General features: G+C 30.8%; 1 protein-coding gene and 1 long non-coding RNA gene across 2 annotated transcripts; one reads left to right on the top strand and one right to left on the bottom strand.

Annotated features, from left to right (window-relative positions):
• Positions 1 to 12,733: 12,733 nt before the first annotated feature.
• On the top strand, positions 12,734 to 15,445 carry LOC122498307. Its single transcript, XM_043605989.1, has 4 exons — positions 12,734 to 14,043; positions 14,330 to 14,441; positions 14,801 to 14,935; positions 15,271 to 15,445. The coding sequence occupies exons 2-4, from the start codon at positions 14,385 to 14,387 to the stop codon at positions 15,427 to 15,429; spliced, it is 351 nt and encodes a 116-aa protein (XP_043461924.1). The 5' UTR covers positions 12,734 to 14,043; positions 14,330 to 14,384; the 3' UTR covers positions 15,430 to 15,445.
• Positions 15,446 to 15,866: 421 nt separating this feature from the next.
• LOC122498308 lies at positions 15,867 to 17,915 on the bottom strand. The gene is made up of 3 exons (XR_006301220.1): positions 17,628 to 17,915; positions 17,338 to 17,509; positions 15,867 to 16,536 (listed from the first exon to the last, which is right to left on the bottom strand). It is a non-coding gene; the product is annotated as an uncharacterized LOC122498308 (long non-coding RNA).
• Positions 17,916 to 24,695: the final 6,780 nt, after the last annotated feature.

Here is a 24,695-nt window from a genome sequence, read left to right as displayed (position 1 = left end):
ATTATAACTAATCCTCAAACGCGTCCTCATATTTTTATCAATCTATCCTCAAATCGTCCTCATTTTTATTTATCTGCTATTCCTCAATTACGTCCTCGCCTTTATTATTAAAACTAGTCCTCAAACGCGTCCTCATTTTTTATTATCATGCTAGTCCTTATTACGTCCTCGTTTTTTTATTATTAAAACTATTCTCAAACGCGTCCTCATTTTTATTATCAAGCTAGTCCTCCAATACGTCCTATTTTTTTTATCATGCTAGTCCTCAATAACGTCCTGTTTTTATTATTGAAGCTAGTCCTCAATTACGTCCTCGTTTTTTTATTATCAAGCTAGTCCTTAATTACGTCCTCGTTTTTATTATCAAGCTAGTCCTCAAATGTGTCCTCTTTTTTATTTTTGCAGCTAGTCCTTAAATGCATCCTCATTTTTATTATCGATTTAGTCCTCAATTACGTCCTTATTTTTATTATCAAGCTAGTCCTCAATTACGTCCTCGTTTTTATTATTAAAGCTAGTCCTCAAACGCGTCCTCATTTTTATTATCAAGCTAGTCCTCAAATACGTCCTCATTTTATTATCAAGCTAGTCCTCAAACGCGTACTCATTTTTATTATCAAGCTAGTCCTCAAATACGTCCTCATTTTTATTATCAAGCTAGTCCTCAAATGTGTCCTCTTTTTTATTTTGAAGCTAGTCCTCAAATACGTCCTCGTTTTTATTATTAAAACTAGTCCTCAAACGCGTCCTTATTTTTATTATCATGCGAGTCCTCAATTACGTCCTCGTTTTTATTATTATAACTAATCCTCAAACGCGTCCTCATTTTTATTATCAAGCTAGTCCTCAAACGCGTCCTCATTTTTATTATCAAGCTAGTCCTCAAATACGTGCCTTATTTTTATTAACAAGCTAGTCCTCAATTACATCTTTATTTTTATTATCATGCGAGTCCTCAATTACGTCCTCGTTTTTATTATTAGGGCTAGTCCTCTATTACGTCCTCGTTTTTATTATCAAGCTAGTCCTCAATTACGTCCTCGTTTTTATTATTAAAACTAGTCCTCAAACGCGTGCTCATTTTTATTACCAAGCTAGTCCTCAAATACGTCCTCATTTTTATTATCATGCGAGTCTTCAATTACGTCCTCGATTTTATTATTATAACTAATCCTCAAACGCGTCCTCATATTTATTATCAAGCTAGTCCTCAAATACGTCCTTATGTTTATTATCATGCTATTCCTCAATTACGTCCTCGCCTTTATTATTAAAACTAGTCCCTCAATTACGTCCTCGTTTTTATTATCAAGCTAGTCCTTAATTACGTCCTCGTTTTATTATCAAGCTAGTCCTCAAATGTGTCCTCTTTTTTATTTTTGCAGCTAGTCCTTAAATGCATCCTCATTTTTATTATCGATTTAGTCCTCAATTACGTCCTTATTTTTATTATCAAGCTAGTCCTCAATTACGTCCTCGTTTTTATTATTAAAGCTAGTCCTCAAACGCGTCCTCATTTTTATTATCAAGCTAGTCCTCAAACGCGTACTCATTTTTATTATCAAGCTAGTCCTCAAATACGTCCTCATTTTTATTGTCAAGCTAGTCCTTAAACGCGTCCACATTTTTATTATTGAAGCTAGTCCTCAAACGCGTCCTTATATTTATTATCAAGCTAGTCCTCAAATACGTCCTCATTTTTATTATCGTGCTAGTCCTTAATTACGTCCTCATTTTTATTATTAAAGCTAGTCCTCAAACGCGTCCTTATATTTAATATCAAGCTAGTCCTCAAATACGTCCTCATTTTTATTATCATGCTAGTTCTTGATTACGTCCTCGTTTTTATTATTAAAACTAGTTCTCAAACGCGTCCTCATTTTTATTATCAAGCTAGTCCTCAAACGCGTCCTCGTTTTATTATCAGCTAGTCCCCAAATACGTCCTCATTTTTATTATCAAGCTAGTCCTCAAACGCGTACTCATTTTTATTATCAAGCTAGTCCTCAAATACGTCCTCATTTTTATTATCATGCTAGTCCTTAATTACGTCCTCAATTTTATTATTGAAGCTAGTCCTCAAACGCGTCCTCATATTTATTATCAAGCTAGTCCTCAAATACGTCCCCATTTTTATTATCAAGCTAGTCCTCAATTACGTCCTCGTTTTTATTATTAAAACTAGTCCTCAAACACGTCCTCATTTTTATTATTAAGCTAGTCCTCAATCGCGTCCTCATTTTTTTTATCAAGCTAGTCCTCAAATACGTCCTCATTTTTATTATCAAGCTAGTCCTCAATTACGTCCTCATTTTTATTATTAAAGCTAGTCCTCAAACGCGTCCTTATATTTATTATCAAGCTAGTCCTCAAATACGTCCTCATTTTTATTATCATGCTAGTCCTTAATTACGTATTCGTTTTTATTATTAAAACTAGTTCTTAAACGCGTTCTGCATTTTTATTATCAAGCTAGTCCTTAAACGCGTCCTCATTTTTATTATCAGGCTAGTCCTCAATTACGACCTCGTTTTTATTATTAAAACTAGTCCTCAATCACGTCCTCATTTTTATTATCAAGCTAGTCCTCAATTACGTCCTCGTTTTTATTATTAAAACAAGTCCTCAAACACGTCCTCATTTTTATTATTAAAAATAGTCCTCAAACGCGTCCTCATTTTTATTATGAAGCTAGTCCTTAATTACGTATTCGTTTTTATTATTAAAACTAGTTCTTAAACGCGTTCTGCATTTTTATTATCAAGCTAGTCCTCAAACGCGTCCTCATTTTTATGATCAAGCTAGTCCTCAAATACGTCCTCATTTTTATTATCAAGCTAGTTTTCAAATACGTCCTCATTTTTATTATTAAAAATAGTCCTCAAACGCGTCCCCATTTTTATTATGAAGCTAGTCCTTAATTACGTCCTCATTTTTATTATTGAAGCTAGTCCTTAAACGCGTCCTCATTTTTATTATCAAGCTAGTCCTCAAATACGTCCTCATTTTTATTATCAAGCTAGTCCTTAAATACGTCCTCATTTTTATTATCGTGCTAGTCCTCAATTACGTCCTCATTTTTATTACTAAAGCTGGTCCTCAAACGCGTCCTTATATTTATTATCAAGCTAGTCCTCAAATACGTCCTCATTTTTATTATCATGCTAGTCTTCAAATACGTCCTCATTTTTATTATTAAAAATAGTCCTCAAACGCGTCCTCATTTTTATTATGAAGCTAGTCCTTAATTACGTCCTCATTTTTATTATTGAAGCTAGTCCTCAAATGCGTCCTCATATTTATTATCAAGCTAGTCCTCAAACACGTCCTCATTTTTATTATTAAGCTAGTCCTCAAACGCGTCCTCATTTTTATTATCAAGCTAGTCCTCAATTACGTCCTCGTTTTTATTATTAAAACTAGTCCTCAAACACGTACTCATTTTTATTATCAAGCTAGTCTTCAAATACGTCCTCATTTTTATTATTAAAAATAGTCCTCAAACGCGTCCTCATTTTTATTATGAAGCTAGTCCTTAATTACGTCCTCGTTTTTATTATTGAAGCTAGTCCTCAAATGCGTCCTCATTTTTATTAGCAGGCTAGTCCTCAATTACGTCCTCGTTTTTATTATTAAAACTAGGCCTCAAACACGTCCTCATTTTTATTATCAAGCTAGTCCTCAATTACGTCCTCGTTTTTATTATTAAAACTAGTCCTCAAACACGTCCTCATTTTTATTATCAAGCTAGTCCTCAAATACGTCCTCATTTTTTTTTATCAAGCTAGTCCTTAATTACGTTTTCCTTTTTTATTATTAAAACTAGTTCCTAAACGCGTTCTGCATTTTTATTATCAAGCTAGTCCTCAAACGCGTCCTCATTTTTATGATCAAGCTAGTCCTCAAATACGTCCTCATTTTTATTATCAAGCTAGTCCTCAAATACGTCCTCATTTTTATTATCGTGCTAGTCCTCAATTACGTCCTCATTTTTATTATTAAAGCTAGTCCTCAAACGCGTCATTATATTTATTATCAAGCTAGTTCTTAAATACGTCCTCATTTTTATTATCAAGCTAGTCCTCAAACGCGTCCTCATTTTTATTATTAAAGCTAGTCCTCAAACGCGTCCTCATTTTTATTATCAAGCTAGTCCTCAATTACATCCTCGTTTTTATTATTAAAACTAGTCCTCAAACACGTCCTCATTTTTATTATTAAGCTAGTCCTCAAACGCGTCCTCATTTTTTTATCAAGCTAGTCCTCAAATACGTCCTCATTTTTATTATCAAGCTAGTCCTTAAACGCGTCCTCATTTTTATTATTGAAGCTAGTCCTCAAACGCGTCCTCATTTTTATTATCAAGCTAGTCCTCAAATACGTCCTCATTTTTATTATCGTGCTAGTCCTCAATTACGTCCTCATTTATATTATTAAAGCTAGTCCTCAAACGCGTCCTTATATTTATTATCAAGCTAGTCCTTAAATACGTTCTTATTTTTATTATCAAGCTAGTCCTCAAACGCGTCCTCATTTTTATGATCAAGCTAGTCCTTAAATACGTCCTCATTTTTATTATCAAGCTAGTCCTCAAACGCGTCCTCATTTTTATTATCAAGCTAGTCCTCAATTACGTCCTCATTTTTATTATTAAAGCTAGTCCTCAAACGCGTCCTTATATTTATTATCAAGCTAGTCCTCAAATACGTCCTCATTTTTATTATCATGCTAGTCTTCAAATACGTCCTCATTTTTATTATTAAAAATAGTCCTCAAACGCGTCCTCATTTTTATTATGAAGCTAGTCCTTAATTACGTCCTCATTTTTATTATTGAAGCTAGTCCTCAAATGCGTCCTCATTTTTATTATCAGGCTAGTCCTCAATTACGTCCTCGTTTTTATTATTAAAACAAGTCCTCAATCACGTCCTCATTTTTATTATCAAGCTAGTCCTCAATTACGTCCTCGTTTTTATTATTAAAACTAGTCCTCAAACACGTCCTCATTTTTATTATTAAGCTAGTCCTTAAACGCGTCCTCATTTTTATTATCAAGCTAGTCCTCAAACGCGTCCTCATTTTTATTATCAAGCTAGTCCTCAAATACGTCCTCATTTTTATTATCAAGCTAGTCCTCAATTACGTCCTCATTTTTATTATTAAAAATAGTCCTGAAACGCGTCCTCATTTTTATTATGAAGCTAGTCCTTAATTACGTCCTCATTTTTATTATTGAAACTAGTCCTTAAACGCGTCCTCATTTTTATTATCAAGCTAGTCCTCAAATACGTCCTCATTTTTATTATCAAGCTAGTCCTTAAATACGTCCTCATTTTTATTATCGTGCTATTCCTCAATTACGTCCTCATTTTTATTATTAAAGCTAGTCCTCAAACGCGTCCTTATATTTATTATCAAGCTAGTTCTTAAATACGTCCTCATTTTTATTATCAAGCTAGTCCTCAAACGCGTCCTCATTTTTATTATTAAAGCTAGTCCTCAAACGCGTCCTCATTTTTATTACGAAGCTAGTCCTTAATTACGTCCTCATTTTTATTATTGAAGCTAGTCCTCAAATGCGTCCTCATTTTTATTATCAGGCTAGTCCTCAATTACGTCCTCGTTTTTATTATTAAAACTAGGCCTCAAACGCGTCCTCATTTTTATTATCAAGCTAGTCCTCAAATACGTCCTCATTTTTATTATTAAAAATAGTCCTCAAACGCGTCCTCATTTTTATTATGAAGCTAGTCCTTAATTACGTCCTCATTTTTATTATTGAAGCTAGTCCTTAAACGCGTCCTCATTTTTATTATCAAGCTAGTCCTCAAATACGTCCTCATTTTTATTATCAAGCTAGTCCTCAAATACGTCCTCATTTTTATTATCGTGCTAGTCCTCAATTACGTCCTCATTTTTATTATTAAAGCTAGTCCTCAAACGCGTCCTTATATTTATTATCAAGCTAGTTCTTAAATACGTCCTCATTTTTATTATCAAGCTAGTCCTCAAACGCGTCCTCATTTTTATTATTAAAGCTAGTCCTCAAACGCGTCCTCATTTTTATTACGAAGCTAGTCCTTAATTACGTCCTCATTTTTATTATTGAAGCTAGTCCTCAAATGCGTCCTCATTTTTATTATCAGGCTAGTCCTCAATTACGTCCTCGTTTTTATTATTAAAACTAGGCCTCAAACGCGTCCTCATTTTTATTATCAAGCTAGTCCTCAAATACGTCCTCATTTTTATTATCAAGCTAGTCCTTAAATACGTCCTCATTTTTATTATCAAGCTAGTCCTCAAATACGTCCTCATTTTTATTATCAAGCTAGTCCTCAAATACGTCCTCATTTTTATTATCGTGCTAGTCCTCAATTACGTCCTCATTTTTATTATTAAAGCTAGTCCTCAAACGCGTCCTTATATTTATTATCAAGCTAGTTTTTAAATACGTCCTCATTTTTATTATCAAGCTAGTCCTCAAACGCGTCCTCATTTTTATTATTAAAGCTAGTCCTCAAACGCGTCCTCATTTTTTTATCAAGCTAGTCCTCAATTACGTCCTCGTTTTTATTATTAAAAATAGTCCTCAAACGCATCCTCATTTTTATTATGAAGCTAGTCCTTAATTACGTCCTCATTTTTATTATTGAAGCTAGTCCTTAAACGCGTCCTCATTTTTATTATCAAGCTAGTCCTCAAATACGTCCTCATTTTTATTATCAAGCTAGTCCTCAAATACGTCCTCATTTTTATTATCGTGCTAGTCCTCAATTACGTCCTCATTTTTATTATTAAAGCTAGTCCTCAAACGCGTCCTTATATTTATTATCAAGCTAGTCCTCAAATACGTCCTCATTTTTATTATCATGCTAGTCTTCAAATACGTCCTCATTTTTATTATTAAAAATAGTCCTCAAACGCGTCCTCATTTTTATTATGAAGCTAGTCCTTAATTACGTCCTCATTTTTATTATTGAAGCTAGTCCTCAAATGCGTCCTCATATTTATTATCAAGCTAGTCCTCAAACACGTCCTCATTTTTATTATTAAGCTAGTCCTCAAACGCGTCCTCATTTTTATTATCAAGCTAGTCCTCAAATACGTCCTCATTTTTATTATCAAGCTAGTCCTTAAATACGTCCTCATTTTTATTATCAAGCTAGTCCTCAAACGCGTCCTCATTTTTATTATTAAAGCTAGTCCTCAAACGCGTCCCCATTTTTATTATCAAGCTAGTCCTCAATTACGTCCTCGTTTTTATTATTAAAACTAGTCCTCAAACACGTCCTCATTTTTATTATTAAGCTAGTCCTCAATCGCGTCCTCATTTTTTTATCAAGCTAGTCCTCAAATACGTCCTCATTTTTATTATCAAGCTAGTCCTCAATTACGTCCTCATTTTTATTATTAAAGCTAGTCCTCAAACGCGTCCTTATATTTATTATCAAGCTAGTCCTCAAATACGTCCTCATTTTTATTATCATGCTAGGCCTTAATTACGTATTCGTTTTTATTATTAAAACTAGTTCTTAAACGCGTTCTGCATTTTTATTATCAAGCTAGTCCTCAAACGCGTCCTCATTTTTATTATCAGGCTAGTCCTCAAATACGTCCTCGTTTTTATTATTAAAACTAGTCCTCAATCACGTCCTCATTTTTATTATCAAGCTAGTCCTCAATTACGTCCTCGTTTTTATTATTAAAACAAGTCCTCAAACACGTCCTCATTTTTATTATTAAAAATAGTCCTCAAACGCGTCCTCATTTTTATTATGAAGCTAGTCCTTAATTACGTATTCGTTTTTATTATTAAAACTAGTTCTTAAACGCGTTCTGCATTTTTATTATCAAGCTAGTCCTCAAACGCGTCCTCATTTTTATGATCAAGCTAGTCCTCAAATACGTCCTCATTTTTATTATCAAGCTAGTCCTTAAATACGTCCTCATTTTTATTATCGTGCTATTCCTCAATTACGTCCTCATTTTTATTATTAAAGCTAGTCCTCAAACGCGTCCTTATATTTATTATCAAGCTAGTTCTTGAATACGTCCTCATTTTTATTATCAAGCTAGTCCTCAAATACGTCCTCATTTTTATTATTAAAGCTGGTCCTCAAACGCGTCCTTATATTTATTATCAAGCTAGTCCTCAAATACGTCCTCATTTTTATTATCATGCTAGTCTTCAAATACGTCCTCATTTTTATTATTAAAAATAGTCCTCAAACGCGTCCTCATTTTTATTATGAAGCTAGTCCTTAATTACGTCCTCATTTTTATTGTTGAAGGTAGTCCTCAAATGCGTCCTCATATTTATTATCAAGCTAGTCCTCAAACACGTCCTCATTTTTATTATTAAGCTAGTCCTCAAACGCGTCCTCATTTTTATTATCAAGCTAGTCCTCAATTACGTCCTCGTTTTTATTATTAAAACTAGTCCTCAAACACGTACTCATTTTTATTATCAAGCTAGTCTTCAAATACGTCCTCATTTTTATTATTAAAAATAGTCCTCAAACGCGACCTCATTTTTATTATGAAGCTAGTCCTTAAGGGGGGCGCCTACTTTATCGGGTCAAAAAAATCGATTTTTTAAAAGTTGTCTTAACTGAAAGTACAACTATAAGAGAATATGCTCTTAAAATATTACGTCAAAATACAAAGTATTTTTCGAGTTACAGCTTGTAGAACGCAATAAAGCGCGTGGACTGGCGCTTGGCCTGGCGCGCGATTCCACTCGCGGTCTCTAATACTTTTCATAATTTGTTGCGCTTATCTACTATTACACCTACCATTAAAATTACCATTTATCAGTAAAATGTCTTCTTATCCAAGAGCTACACATAAAAAAATAGTCGTTTATCGAGGCCGCGAAACAGCATTTATATATGTTTTTCAATCTTTAAACGCGTTTTTCTCAAAACACTGTTTTTGTAGTTTGCGTACACGATAGACAAAAATCTAATCAACCGATTAAAGTCTATTTGGGCTTGTTTTGAAGATAAAGAGTGTCTCTTCTGTATAAATTAAATTTGTTTTTGATAGAGTTAAATTTAATGCTTTCTTTTAAAGAAAAAATGAGATTTTTTTTGGCAAAAATTAAATTTTTTTTTAAAAGTCATGTGAAAATTTCAGTTTTTACTTTCTATTGAAATCTTTTGATTCATACAGAAGGCAATAATGTATATTTAAAGAAAAAATTTTGTTTTTTTGTTTTAGATAAGAATTGTGGGCCCTAGGTTGTACGCAATGGGAAAATTTCAGCAGCGATGCGTTATATATATGGCGTTTATTTTATTATTAAATTCTATTTTCATTTAATGAAAAAATTATATTTCAAAGGTTTAAATATATAAGAAAACAAACACTAAATCTCGCATCGATTTATTTAAATGTGTTTGAGAAAAAAATTCCTGAAATGTACGCAGTTTTTTACCTTCTAAAGTAGGCGCCCCCCTTAATTACGTCCTCGTTTTTATTATTGAAGCTAGTCCTCAAATGCGTCCTCATTTTTATTAGCAGGCTAGTCCTCAATTACGTCCTCGTTTTTATTATTAAAACTAGGCCTCAAACACGTCCTCATTTTTATTATCAAGCTAGTCCTCAATTACGTCCTCGTTTTTATTATTAAAACTAGTCCTCAAACACGTCCTCATTTTTATTATTAAAGCTAGTCCTCAAACGCGTCCTCATTTTTATTACGAAGCTAGTCCTTAATTACGTCCTCATTTTTATTATTGAAGCTAGTCCTCAAATGCGTCCTCATTTTTATTTTCAGGCTAGTCCTTAATTACGTCCTCGTTTTTATTATTAAAACTAGTCCTCAAACACGTACTCATTTTTATTATCAAGCTAGTCTTCAAATACGTCCTCATTTTTATTATTAAAAATAGTCCTCAAACGCGTCCTCATTTTTATTATGAAGCTAGTCCTCAATTACGTCCTCGTTTTTATTATTGAAGCTAGTCCTCAAATGCGTCCTCATTTTTATTAGCAGGCTAGTCCTCAATTACGTCCTCGTTTTTATTATTAAAACTAGGCCTCAAACACGTCCTCATTTTTATTATCAAGCTAGTCCTCAATTACGTCCTCGTTTTTATTATTAAAACTAGTCCTCAAACACGTCCTCATTTTTATTATCAAGCTAGTCCTCAAATACGTCCTCATTTTTATTATCGTGCTAGTCCTCAATTACGTCCTCATTTTTATTATTAAAGCTAGTCCTCAAACGCGTCCTTATATTTATTATCAAGCTAGTTCTTAAATACGTCCTCATTTTTATTATCAAGCTAGTCCTCAAACGCGTCCTCATTTTTATTATTAAAGCTAGTCCTCAAACGCGTCCTCATTTTTTTATCAAGCTAGTCCTCAATTACGTCCTCGTTTTTATTATTAAAAATAGTCCTCAAACGCATCCTCATTTTTATTATAAAGCTAGTCCTTAATTACGTCCTCATTTTTATTATTGAAGCTAGTCCTTAAACGCGTCCTCATTTTTATTATCAAGCTAGTCCTCAAATACGTCCTCATTTTTATTATCAAGCTAGTCCTCAAATACGTCCTCATTTTTATTATCGTGCTAGTCCTCAATTACGTCCTCATTTTTATTATTAAAGCTAGTCCTCAAACGCGTCCTTATATTTATTATCAAGCTAGTCCTCAAATACGTCCTCATTTTTATTATCATGCTAGTCTTCAAATACGTCCTCATTTTTATTATTAAAAATAGTCCTCAAACGCGTCCTCATTTTTATTATGAAGCTAGTCCTTAATTACGTCCTCATTTTTATTATTGAAGCTAGTCCTCAAATGCGTCCTCATATTTATTATCAAGCTAGTCCTCAAACACGTCCTCATTTTTATTATTAAGCTAGTCCTCAAACGCGTCCTCATTTTTATTATCAAGCTAGTCCTCAATTACGTCCTCGTTTTTATTATTAAAACTAGTCCTCAAACACGTCCTCATTTTTATTATCAAGCTAGTCCTCAAATACGTCCTCATTTTTTTTATCAAGCTAGTCCTTAATTACGTTTTCCTTTTTTATTATTAAAACTAGTTCCTAAACGCGTTCTGCATTTTTATTATCAAGCTAGTCCTCAAACGCGTCCTCATTTTTATGATCAAGCTAGTCCTCAAATACGTCCTCATTTTTATTATCAAGCTAGTCCTCAAATACGTCCTCATTTTTATTATCGTGCTAGTCCCCAATTACGTCCTCATTTTTATTATTAAAGCTAGTCCTCAAACGCGTCCTTATATTTATTATCAAGCTAGTTCTTAAATACGTCCTCATTTTTATTATCAAGCTAGTCCTCAAACGCGTCCTCATTTTTATTATTAAAGCTAGTCCTCAAACGCGTCCTCATTTTTATTATCAAGCTAGTCCTCAATTACGTCCTCGTTTTTATTATTAAAACTAGTCCTCAAACACGTCCTCATTTTTATTATTAAGCTAGTCCTCAAACGCGTCCTCATTTTTTTATCAAGCTAGTCCTCAAATACGTCCTCATTTTTATTATCAAGCTAGTCCTTAAACGCGTCCTCATTTTTATTATTGAAGCTAGTCCTCAAACGCGTCCTCATTTTTATTATCAAGCTAGTCCTCAAATACGTCCTCATTTTTATTATCGTGCTAGTCCTCAATTACGTCCTCATTTATATTATTAAAGCTAGTCCTCAAACGCGTCCTTATATTTATTATCAAGCTAGTCCTTAAATACGTTCTTATTTTTATTATCAAGCTAGTCTTCAAACGCGTCCTCATTTTTATGATCAAGCTAGTCCTTAAATACGTCCTCATTTTTATTATCAAGCTAGTCCTCAAACGCGTCCTCATTTTTATTATCAAGCTAGTCCTCAATTACGTCCTCATTTTTATTATTAAAGCTAGTCCTCAAACGCGTCCTTATATTTATTATCAAGCTAGTCCTCAAATACGTCCTCATTTTTATTATCATGCTAGTCTTCAAATACGTCCTCATTTTTATTATTAAAAATAGTCCTCAAACGCGTCCTCATTTTTATTATGAAGCTAGTCCTTAATTACGTCCTCATTTTTATTATTGAAGCTAGTCCTCAAATGCGTCCTCATTTTTATTATCAGGCTAGTCCTCAATTACGTCCTCGTTTTTATTATTAAAACAAGTCCTCAATCACGTCCTCATTTTTATTATCAAGCTAGTCCTCAAATACGTCCTCATTTTTATTATCAAGCTAGTCCTCAAACGCGTCCTCATTTTTATTATCAAGCTACTCCTCAAATACGTCCTCATTTTTATTATCAAGCTAGTCCTCAATTACGTTCTCGTTTTTATTATCAAGCTAGTCCTCAAATACGTACTCGTTTTTATTATTAAAGCTATTCCTTAAACGCGTCCTCATTTTTATTATCAAGCTAGTCCTCAAATACGTCCTCATTTTTATTATCAAGCTAGTCCTTAAACGCGTCCTCATTTTTATTATCAAGCTAGTCCTCAAATACGTCCTCATTTTTATTATCAAGCTAGTCCTCAAACGCGTCCTCATTTTTATTATCAAGCTAGTCCTCAAATACATCCTCATTTTTATTATCAAGCTAGTCCTCAATTACGTCCTCGTTTTTATTATCAAGCTAGTCCTCAAATACGTACTCGTCTTTATTATTAAAGCTAGTCCTCAAACGCGTCCTCAATTTTATTATCAAGCTAGTTCTTAAGTACGTCCTCATTTTTATTATCAAGCTAGTCCTCTAATACGTCGCCTTTTTTATTATCAATCTATTCCTCAAATACGTCCTCGTTTTTAATATTAAAGCTAGTTCTTATTTTTATTATCGAGCTAGTCCTCAAATATCTTCTGATTTTATTATCGACAATGTCCTAAAGTACTTCCTCTTTTTATTATCGTTCTAGTCCTTAAATACGTTCTTATTTTTATTTTAAAACTTCTCAAAAATACGTCCTCAATTTTAGTATCGAGCCGTTCTTTAAATTTGTCCTTATTTTATTATTTAGGTAGACCTTTCTTCGTCAACAAGAATTGCACGTTTTATATTTTTTTCTATTTTTCCCTGTGTCTTTATTTCTTTCTCCTTCTTTTACTTCAAGAGCCTGTCAATTTTTAGCCATTTAATTATCAAAGACATTTTTTTATTTCTACTATTTTAGATCTTACACTGCAAAAAGAAGTATCCTAATTTAAGATGTTTTGGTAGAAATTTTTTTTGTTTCTTTAAATATCTTAATTTAAGATGTTTAAAGTATCTTCGTTACGCATTTTTAGCATATTTTTTTGAAAAAAGTTTTGAGGTTAACTTTGGACTTATATGTAAAATACTTCACGAATCTTAGTTTTTAGTGAATTACATTTATTTTTCATCTTACAATTCACAACTAACTTATCGCTAAACATCTTATTGCACCAGAAATATCTTAATTTAAGATATTTTAATTAACTAGCTGAAGAAACTTACATTTCTGAGATGGGAAAAATATTTTTATCACTGTTAAAATATATAAAGCATCTTAGATTTCTATAAGATACTTTAGAAAACATTTTATTTTAAGGTGTAAGATACCATTTTTCCATCTTTCATTTTATTTTTAGATATTTAAAAAGACACCTATTTCTGCAATGCACTTCAAACATTCAATTATTATCTTTAAAAATAACAAAATTCTTTACAAAATTTGAATTATGTTCCTAAAAGAACAAAATTCCCCTTTTCTTTCTCTAGAGTGGTTAAAATAAATGACATAGTTAGACTGTTTAGGATGAATTTTTCACAAGCTTTACTGAAGATTTTATGGATATATTATCAATTCTATGGATTTAAAAATTTTTTTAAAGAAACAAATTATCTAAAATTATCAAGAATAATTTTTGTAATTTTAATAATCTAAAATAAATTTAGATATCAAATTACTGGAAAAAAATTGGTACCCCTGAACAAAGCAAATATAAATAAAAGCACAAAAGGAACTCCGCTAAACGATTTAGAGGAAAGATTGTTGCCATTAATATAAAGCGAAAAAAAGGATAGCGCAAATAATTCAACAAGTGTGAGTAAATACTTAAAATTTTTAATTTACTTCATAATACAACTCATCTAAATTAACACCATACTTTTTAGAAATTTAATCATTCCGAATGGTAATAATTTAAAAATTATATAAGTTAAACATTAAATAGTTCATTACAATTAAAATTCCACTTTCTTACTAATTTAAAAATTAAATTTTTTAAATTTTAGCACATATTTTCAAAATATTATCTACCTTAACACTTTTTTAAATAAAAATTCCCTAATTAATGGAATTTGTAGTTTAATTGTTCTTTTTCTTACAGATTGTCATAAAAAGAGAGCGGAAATCACCGTTAATTAAAAGGGCTACTTTGCTCCATGTCATCAGGAGATGAATCTGATTCATTTGAATCACCACCATCAAAACAAGTAAAGGTTAGGCATAGTTTAATTAAATATAAATTTTTAATTTTTTAAATAGATTTTTCCAAACTAACTACAAAACAAAATATTCCTATAAGCTTTATTTTTAAATAAAGTCGAGTTTAAAAATAAAAAATTATTTTTTTAGCAAATTATTAATTAAGATAAAAATAAAAAATTTTGATTCCCAAAAAATGTTGGAAATTTTGTTTTATAGTTAAGGGCAATTAAAAAAAATTGCAGAAAAAAAGGATTTTTTATTTAACAATTTTTTAGTAATTGAAATTTTATATGATTATGTTTTAAATTGTTGTATTGAAAATATATGTCAAGTTTAATTATTATATTAAATTGAAAATTATTAATCCTAGACTATCATCAGTGGCCAGCAACCTGCTCGAAAACTACTACCGAAGAGTGGTGGAAGTGTTCTCCTCGACAAGCTGAAAAAGTTATCAACGCAGTCGTCAACGTCACCAGAAACGTCAAGACCATCTTCCTTTTCAGTATATATAAATATACTTTTTAAAAACTTTATTTTTATTATTGACAATTGGTTATGAGCACTTTAGGAAGTGTTTTTTTAAGCCTTAAGGAGTTAAAAAACAATAAAAGAAAAATTGTTTTTTCTTAAATTCTAAAGTGCAGTAGTACCTCGAAAAACAGGTTCAAATTCTGATACTAACTCCCTCTTAATCATTATTTCTTAAATCATATTTCCTAAGACAAAAGTCGACTCTTCCTTTAATTTCATTAAAATTCTTTTCAGTAATTTAAGTTTAGATAAAATAAATTAAAAAAATAAAATTAAAATATAACTGTATTTTTATATTTATTTCAGTACCAAAATCGAGATATGACTGCAGAATTGAGGGCAATGCATGAGGAAAATTTGGCAGTTTTAAAAGAAATTTCTTCAACCCTGTCAAATATTTTATTAGTTTCACTGGAAACCCTTGAAGTTTTAAAGCAAGCCAGTGTGGAGGGCAAAAAAATTTAATTACTTTTACATTAATTATAACTTTAAAATTTTCAAAATGATTTAAATTTATTTAAAAATAAAATGAACGTTTATTTAAAAATAAAATTTTATTTTCCTTTAATAATTAAATTCCAACTTTGTCTTTTTTTAGTTTTCTTCCTTCTGTTAATGTCGAGTCAATTCAATTTCGTTCTCTTCTTTCTTCTAGAACTTTCCATTCCTTATAGTCAGAAATTTTTTAAATTAATCTTTTCTTTATATCTTTAAAAGTGACTTTTTCATTAAAAATATATTTTTTTAAAATCTTTATAATACAGTTATAAAGTTTATAAACACTAAAAATTTTTATTTTGAAAGCTTGCTATTTTATTATATTAATATTTTATTATTGCACGTCACAATTCTTGTGTCATAAATATAAAAAAATTAAAATTCTATAAGAAAATTAAGGAAAACAAAATAAAATAGAAAAAAGTTAAAATTCTATAAGAAAATTAAGGAAAACAAAATGAAATCTGTCGTAATAAAATTGCAGAGCAGCAACAGTGACTTAATACCTTCTGGTAAAGAAGAAAAAAATTGGAGAATAAATTCTGATGCAAAAATTTCAAAATCGTTCAGCAACAGCGACAATCTCATCGTTAACGTCAGAGTCAGCGTCATCCTCTATATATATATTGTTTTACTCTTTGGACAAGAAAAAAGTTTTTCATTTTTACACCTGTTTTAGGCAAATAAAGTATCACTTTTTACACATAAAACCCACGAGGCTTTAAGCCATTCAATCAGCGAGAGTTAAATGTTGTTCTTAACTGTTAAAAATCTTATTTGTATTTTTTTATGTATTCATCTTTATTTTATTATTTTTTATTCATTAAATTTTCCAAAATATATTCAATTTATTTCAAAAATAAAATTTAAAAACTATATAATCTTATTATTAACTTCTTCTTTCTCTCCTTCTTCAATAATTGTCTTCTTTTACACATTTCGATTTTTTCTGACAAGATTCGTTTTCCTTCTGTTACGTCTACAATTTTTTTCATTTTATTTTATTAATTTATAAGTCAATTCTCGGTTTTACGATTTTATTGATATTCGAAGCGAAGAAAGTCTCCATGTTTTCTGAAAAAGTAATATAAATGCACTACATTTTTTAAATTGACTACATCTTATTAAAAATTAATTATTTAAATGTAATATTATTTTTTAATTATTTAATTATTTTCTCTTGTGTAAACTGTTATATTTCAATGCATTTTTGGGCCCCCCAAAACAGTGTCGCCTCTACCATTGTGGAATATTTATAGGTCCACGAGTTTCATAGAAGACAGACGGGTCTGGACAGGACGAAAATGACTTAGACGAGTTTTGCTGAAATCGCTTAATTTATATTAAGCGATTTCAGCGAGACTGAACTACAAAACGAAGATTTTGTAAAATAAAAAGAAAAATATATAATTGCAAACGTATTGAAAATACTACTCATCGTGAGAAGAAATTAATTTATTTAAATTCAATTCCGAGTGATAAAGAGCTTAAAAAGAAAAATTTTGTTTATGCATTTTTTTTTAAGTTGATAATTTTACTGACTTTTTAAGGTTCTAATACAGAAACCAAGAATGATAAATAACCTAAAAAATATGGGAAAATTTTTAAAGATTCTAGAAAAAAAGTAGAATTTTAAAATACAATTTTTTTTTGTTGGTAATGTAGAAATTCGCAAATATCTACAAAAATAGTCGTGGAAAATGTCAAAAGACATTAAAAATTTCTAAATACTTTAAACAAAACATTTTATAATAAAAGGTTTTTTTTGTGTTTTAAATTTTGTGAGGAAAATTATTTCATTGATTATCATATAATATTTTTAGATAATTAATTTAAAAAATTAAAGAAAATATTGAAAAAATATTTATCACAAACCGTTAGAAGCAATTATTTTTGCTTTATACGTTTTCCCGTACCAAACCACAGTCGCCAAATTTTGATTCTTTTTTACAATTTGCTCCTTTCCAACAACACTTATAGATTTTTTAGAAACCCACTGGACAAGACAAAACATATTGATTTTTATTTTTGTCTGTTTGAACTGCCTCTATAAATATAATCAGAATATTATGCAAGATGCAATTATTCTTTTATTTTGATAAACTTCATAGTTTATTGTTTACATTATTGATAAATGTAATTTTTATTATTATTATATAACAAACCCGTAATGTACTGCTCCGCGTGGCAGGGTGCACGGGAATAATTGTAATAATTATAATAAAATAATGTAACGTAAACACAAGTTTAAAATGTCACTTAAGTTTTGCACGGCAGAAGAAAAGACAGCCACTCCTTCTGTTTACTTTTTTTATAGAGAAGTTTGCCGCATAACAAAAATGGTGTTCAAATGCTTTACATTTATCGTGACTTTTCAATCCATTTAATTTGAATTTATTTTAAAACTATTTAGAATTTCATAAAAAAAAGAAAAAGTGCTGTCTTAGAATTTTTTTCTGAATCTAATTCTACAATTTTGAATACGATTTTCAGATCACCTTGTATAAGGGTTTTTGGGGTCGCTGAATTCGAAAATTGACCTTTATTTTTAAAAATTCAAAATGGCAGGCACAATTTCTAAAATTTATTTCGATTTTCATCAATTTCAATATCTAGGGATATTTTGGGTCGCTGAATTCAAATTTCATATTCATTTTTAGAAATTCAAAATAGAGGATCCAAAATGGCGGACGTAATTTTAAAAATTCATTTTGATTTTTCTCAATTTCATTATCGAGGGATATTTTGGGTCGCTGAACTCTCAAATATGACTTTCAAAAGAAAAAATACAAAATGTTGAATTGATAATGAGGGACGTAATTTTTTTAATTTATTCAGATTTTTATCAAATTTTTTACTTTATTTTATTTCCTTTGCTAATTCAAATATGACGTCAAAAGCTAATGCTCTTGACGTCATATTTGAATTCAGCGACCTCAAAAACCCTTGCATACTAATTTTTATAAATATCTCTTTAAAATTGAAAAATTTTGTCCGCCATTTTGAATTTTTCTTTTGACGTCATATTCGAATTCAGCGACCCCAAAAACCCTTGTATAGGTACTAAGTTTCATAAAAATTCATCGACCAGATTTAGCTGGACATTTTGGGCCACTTATATATTTTGTCAAACAGGGAAAGGGTTAACAAATGCACTTTGATTTTTTTGCTTTGGATGATTCTGTTGCAAGTTAGAGAGTACATCGCTAATCAATTTTTTTTTGGAGTCGTCTGAGAAAAATCTCATTATCTCGCTCAATTCTTCATATTTTTTAATTAAAATTTGATATAATTTGAATCTTTTCGTAAAATTAAATTGAGGCCTTGGATCCAATAACTCGCCCGACGCTCGGAGGAACGCGCAACTGCCAGTCAGTGAGCAGTGAGCGCCTCTGGGCCACTCACTGCTACCCGACTGGTATTAGCGCGTGCCTTCGAGCGTCGGGCGAGTTATTGGATCCAAGGCCTCAATTATAGTTTTATTAATTTAATTCACTTAAATAAATTAAAGCAAGAAATAATTTGAATTTAAAAAATGGTATTTCTAGCTTGACTATCTATTATTATTCCTCGAAGACGATTATTAGGAAAAAGTAAAATTGATAGTAGGTAAGTATTGTTTTACCGTTATTATACTGTCTAATTTGTCTTATTTCTGCGTATAGAAGTCGTAAGCATTATTTTGCGATTAATTCTATATAGAATGAAACTCGGGGTTTTTGCCCTCAGAGTAGAAGAGAAGGAGAATGTTCATAATAATCTATACTCCGAAGGGAGCTGGTGCCTGCAGGACCTTATCTAAAACTCGGCGATGTAGCCGCGCATAAGTGCACATGTGGATAATATATATATTCATCCAGTACGCGGAATGCGATAATGGTATCGTCCACTCTACGATAAATTTTCACACCCGCAGGGGGCTCCAAATTGTCATATCCATTTCCGAACATATCCTTTGTTCGTCTTGTCTCTTCTGATGATAACTAATATTCGTGAATTACTTTTTCACAGTAAAAAAATATTCATTTCTTTATAAACTTTTTTCATCATCTTATTTTTTAGTTTTTATAAATAATAATTTTTTAAATTTTTTCCTCTCTTTATTTAAAAAATATTAATACTTAATTGAAATAATAATTTGGACAGGTAAATAAAAGCTCCGTTGCTTACACATTTTAAGTGAACAGCTCTGTTATACATAAGTATTATATTGTATTATATAATATTACCCAATGGTAAATTACCAATGGTCACCATTGGCTAAATAATTGGCCAATATTGGATGCCAAAAGTTTTTTCTTGGTCAAACATTGGACGACTTTTTCCCATTTTAATTAGTAGAATATTACTAATTTTTAGTAATAAAACCACCTGAAAAATTTAATTTAAATATTTATTTTGAGCGTTGATGTTTTTATTGTTTTTACAAGGATTTTCAAGAATTAATTAAGGGGGAGTGACACCTTTGACCCGAAAAAAAATTGATTTTATTTTTTTTACTTAAGGGTAAGTCCAAGTTGTAAAATGTAAACAAACCAAACACAAAAATCGTACTTTTGTAACAGCCATTTCTCCTACAAAAATTAACATTTTTACACTTTTCTCTACAAAAATGGAAAATTAGAGTGTCGAAGTGTCCAATGAAATCATTTTTTACTATGAGCAATAAAAAGCAATAAATTCACATTTTCTTTATGAAAATTTGGTAACTACGCCTTGCATAGCTGAAAAAATGAGAAATCAACTAAGTTTCATTCAAAAGAAAATGTGCACTTCCACATGGTGCTGTTAATGCATTCTTAGTACGCTCTGCGCATGCGCAGAGAGCAATAAAGTCTCAGGTCGCCAAAAATTAAAGTGTTTGACTATATGAACCGCACGGACGATGAAGAAGTTTTTACCCTTTCTCTTGTAATTTCATCGCATCGTCAGTGCGGTTGATATACTCAAACAGTTTATTTTTCGCGACGCGTCAAAAATGCTGTTTTACAGGACATTTTAATAAGTTATTTTACTAATTGCTTTTTATTGCTCATAGTCAAAAATGATTTCATTGGACACTTTGACACTCTAATTTTCCATTTTTGCAGAGAAAGTGTAAAAATGTTAATTTTTGTAGGAGAAATGGCTGTTACAAAAGTGCGATTTTTGTGTTTGGTTTGTTTACCTTTTGATTTGTTTACATTTCACAACTTGGACATACCCTTTTATGATGTGTAGAATAAAATTTATATCATAAGAAGTAATTTCTAAGTTATTAGTAGAAAAAAATCAAAATCTGCAGAAGATGTCCAAGAGCGCTTCGAGTGTTTTTTAGCGCTATCGGATTTTTTTTTATCGTAGCTCAAGAATACTGAAAACAGCTTCAAATTGCTCAAAAGGATATAAATGAATAAAATATTAATGTAGAAAGTCACTTATATGATGCAGGCATCGTAGATTAACAGTGGTTTCATTTTTTTACATTATTAAAGTTTAAATGCGTTTTTCTCGAAATGACATTTTTAAAACGGTGGACAGTCTGGCTCGAACAGTTTTGATCGGATTGACTTCGAACAAAGTGTTTTTAGTTCGTCATTTACTAATGCTTTAGAGTATGGGAGACTAGGTGCAGTTGTTACAATTTTGATAAAATCAATTACAGTGATTAGAGTTTAACTCCAATTTGTTTGGTAATACAGTTAAATCAAAGTTATATTATCTAGTTTTAGAAGGTCATAATTGATTTAGCTCTATATCTACACTGCAAAAAGAAGTATCTTATTTAAGATGTTTTGGTAGTCATTTCTAAGATGTTATTGTAGTCACTTTTTAGTCATTTAAAATATCTTAATTTAAGATACTAAAAGCATCTTCGTACATATTTTCAGCATATTTTTCGGGAAAAAAGTTTTGAGGTTAACTATGGGCTTATATGTAAGACATTTTATGCATCTTAGTTTTTAGTAACTTAAATTTTTTTCGCATCTTACAATTCATGAGTATCTTATCGCTAAACATCTTGTTGAGACAGAAACATCTTAATTTAAGATACTTTAAAAAACTTACAGAAGTATCTTACTTTTTTAAGATAGAAGAAATATCTAAGACGTATAAAACATCTTAAAAATCAGTAAGATACTTTAGAAAACATCTTATTTTAAGATGTAAGATACCATTTTTCCATCTTACATCTTAATTTAAGATATCAAATAAGACACTTATTTTTGCAGTGTATTACCCAGTAAAAAAAACTAATTCAAATGAATTGAAACGAATTAACATTTTTGGTAGGCTCCAATTCGTATTTGTCACAAAGCGGGATTCACTCAAGCTCTTTGTATATTCAATTGAATTTAATTCAATATGTACCAATTTGTCCAAACGAATTCGCATTCGAAAGAAATGGCCAAGGAATGCATTGAATTCGTGCTAACGAATTGAAAAAAATTAAAGGCTCAAAACTTGTCCAGTGAATTGGTACGGATAGAAGGTTCGGAAGTTCAATACAGTTTCACGAATTCAGGAAAATTGCATCATGGCTCCAATTCGTATTTGTCACAAAGCGGGATTCACGAAAGCTCTTTGTGAATTCTTTTTAATTCATTTCAATTAGTTTTCGTTTACTAGGTATTTAATTAACTAGAAGCATTTGAGTGACAGCGTGTAAATTGTAACAACTGCACAAAGTGAATGTCGGTTGTTACAATACCAAGAATCATCTATAACATTTCTAAATTGAAGACAAATAATTTTTTATAACAATTTTTATTAATTATTCATAATTTTTGGCTCGACGTAATAGTACGTAACTGATTCATAGAGATGGCAGCACTAATATTTTTTCGAAATGAAAAACTTTAAAAAGTTTTTTTTCATAAATTTTGAAGTCGAATTTAGAAAAAACATGAGATTTTTCATAAAAAATGAGTGTGATTACATTTTTGTCAAATATTTTACATTTCAAACGAATCTGCTGAATTTTTTAAAAAATATCCGTTCTCATCATCACTTCTAACAACTGCGCAACAGGTACATTTTTTACAATAAATTACTTTATTAAAAAAGTATGCACTAAATTTGAACAGCCAAAACAGTTTGTTGAAGCTTAATCCTCATAGAATTTATATTAAAAAATTTACTTTGTTAAATATAAAGGTCCATTAATTATTTAAAAAATATCAAGCAGAGAAATATTTACTTTCGGCCTCCAAAAACAAGCGCACCTAGTCTCCCCTAATATATAAATATAATTATAAAAATTAAATGAATTACAGATATGATTAATGTATCACTTTGGACAGATTTTACAGCTAATATTTATTATCCAATAAAATTTATATGTACTATGCAATCATTTTTCTCAGTGTAGTAATTAAAATCAGAAAGAATTCAATTTCACATCAAAGGCGCACTCTATTAGAATAAAATTACCATACTCTTTTTATAGAAAAGCAAACTTTTCCCCCTTTTGTTCATGATGTGAATTAAAAAGCAATATGAATGACCAAGTTCCTGGAAGAAAGGCTCTTTTCATAGTTAAAAACCATTGAAGAACTTCATGAACATTATTATAAAAAAAAGAAAAATTTTGTACCCTGAATAGTTATAGTTAATCAGGTTTTAAAAAGGACTCATTACTTGAAAATTCATGAAAATAATTAAGTTTCATAGAAAGAGAAAAGTATAATTTCATTAGAAAAGCAGTTACCCTTATTAAATATGGCAAAAAAGAGGGAATGAAAGATGTTTGAATTTTCAGAGAGAGAGAGAGAGAGAGAGAGAGAGAGGTGCACTATATACTGCATAACACGTGTGTGGTATCCTCTAAGTCTTCGAGTGCACTACCATGTTCTATCACCTGTGTTGACGTTTCTGAGCTCCGGTGTAAATCGTTTTCGAGAAATTCGTGTGTATGTGTGCTGTACTTCACCTCTTCTTCTATATTCTACAGTATCAGCTTATATAAGCTTCTTGTGGCGTTGTTCAAACCTTACGTGCGCATAAGTCACACACCTACAGTCACTCTGATAAACTTTTGCAATTTTCTTTTCAATTCCAATCACATTTCGTATCTAAAAAAACCGACATCATATGCAAAATAGACATTTATATCTCGGGTTGTGTGCGGTTACAATAATTTTCACATTTAATTTCCTTCCCGCATATCATTACTTGATTTCATTTTTGACCCTCACAAATAGGATCTCGTAATGGTAAACTACTGCCATCATCGAGTTAAGCTCCATCCTTCCTTTCTTCCCTGACACCGTTTTCTGAATAACTATTTTCCGTATAACCGAGGTTCCAGTGTCATCATAACTCGCTCTGACATGCGCTCTTCTCGGAATTTTGCAAACTTTTGATAAATAATTACTGAAAAAATTGTTTAAACTATCGGAAAAAGAAGTTTGGAATTTACTTCTCATCTTTTAAGAATAAAATATTTTGGGTTCATATTTGGAGGGGTGATAGAGGAAGGGTCACTGAGGTGCGCTCTTCTCCGTTTTTACAATAATTTTGCAAAGAAATTATTTTTCTTTATACCTCGGTCGAAAGTACGTACTTTCTTCTTCGATTTCACAGCAGAAATTCGAACATTTGTACTTTGGTTGATCTACGCACTCGCCCTCTGTTAAAGTGGGAATAAAAGAATTCTCTGTCGGTAAAATTACTACTGCCGGTAAATACGAAAATTCGCTAGTTCCATAGAAATTTAACGAATAATTTTTATTGGTATATAAAATGAGACGAAAAATTAACAAAAAAACTTTATATTCTATTAATTTATTATCCACAAGAAAATTTGAGTAATTTAAGGTTGAGAAATTTTTTTAGTTCAGCCGCGGCCACAAGCTCGAATTAGCGCCACCTTCTTGACCACTGACACATAGATCCAATTGTCAGTGTGCTCGCCGCCATATTGTCTGTCTCATTCGCCAAAAATGCAACTTTTTAACTTTGTTAAAGTATTTTTCAATACTTATTTAAAAAATTAATTGCAAATTTCGAGAATATTCTTCATCAGCATGCTTTCCTCTAAATATCCTGATAAATCCGAACGAGATATAAAAACTTATTTGACAATACAGTAGAATCTCCTACAAGTTAACTTCCCATAAGCTAATTTTCCCCTATCGTGTACCCCTTCCACCTAAAAAAATAAACATGCACATATTGGTATCAAGATGGCTGACACATTATAACCTCAAAAGACTTGAAACATTATATATTTTGAAATGGACCACCATGCG

This window comes from Leptopilina heterotoma, unplaced genomic scaffold (genome assembly GCF_015476425.1).
Source record: "Leptopilina heterotoma isolate Lh14 unplaced genomic scaffold, ASM1547642v1 Lhet_146, whole genome shotgun sequence".
Lineage (NCBI taxonomy): Eukaryota > Metazoa > Arthropoda > Insecta > Hymenoptera > Figitidae > Leptopilina > Leptopilina heterotoma.
The sequence above is the reverse complement of the archived record's forward strand: the minus strand, read 5'-3'. Positions and strand labels throughout refer to the sequence as shown.

What these genes read in the sequence shown, in the direction of transcription:
- LOC122498307 (XM_043605989.1), top strand. Translation starts at nt 14,385, where the DNA reads ATGTCATCAGGAGATGAATCTGATTCATTTGAATCACCACCATCAAAA. An exon ending in CACCATCAAAACAAGTAAAG is followed by an intron (nt 14,442 to 14,800) that starts GTTAGGCATAGT and finishes TATTAATCCTAG; the next exon opens with ACTATCATCAGTGGCCAGCA. An exon ending in CAAGACCATCTTCCTTTTCA is followed by an intron (nt 14,936 to 15,270) that starts GTATATATAAAT and finishes TATTTATTTCAG; the next exon opens with TACCAAAATCGAGATATGAC.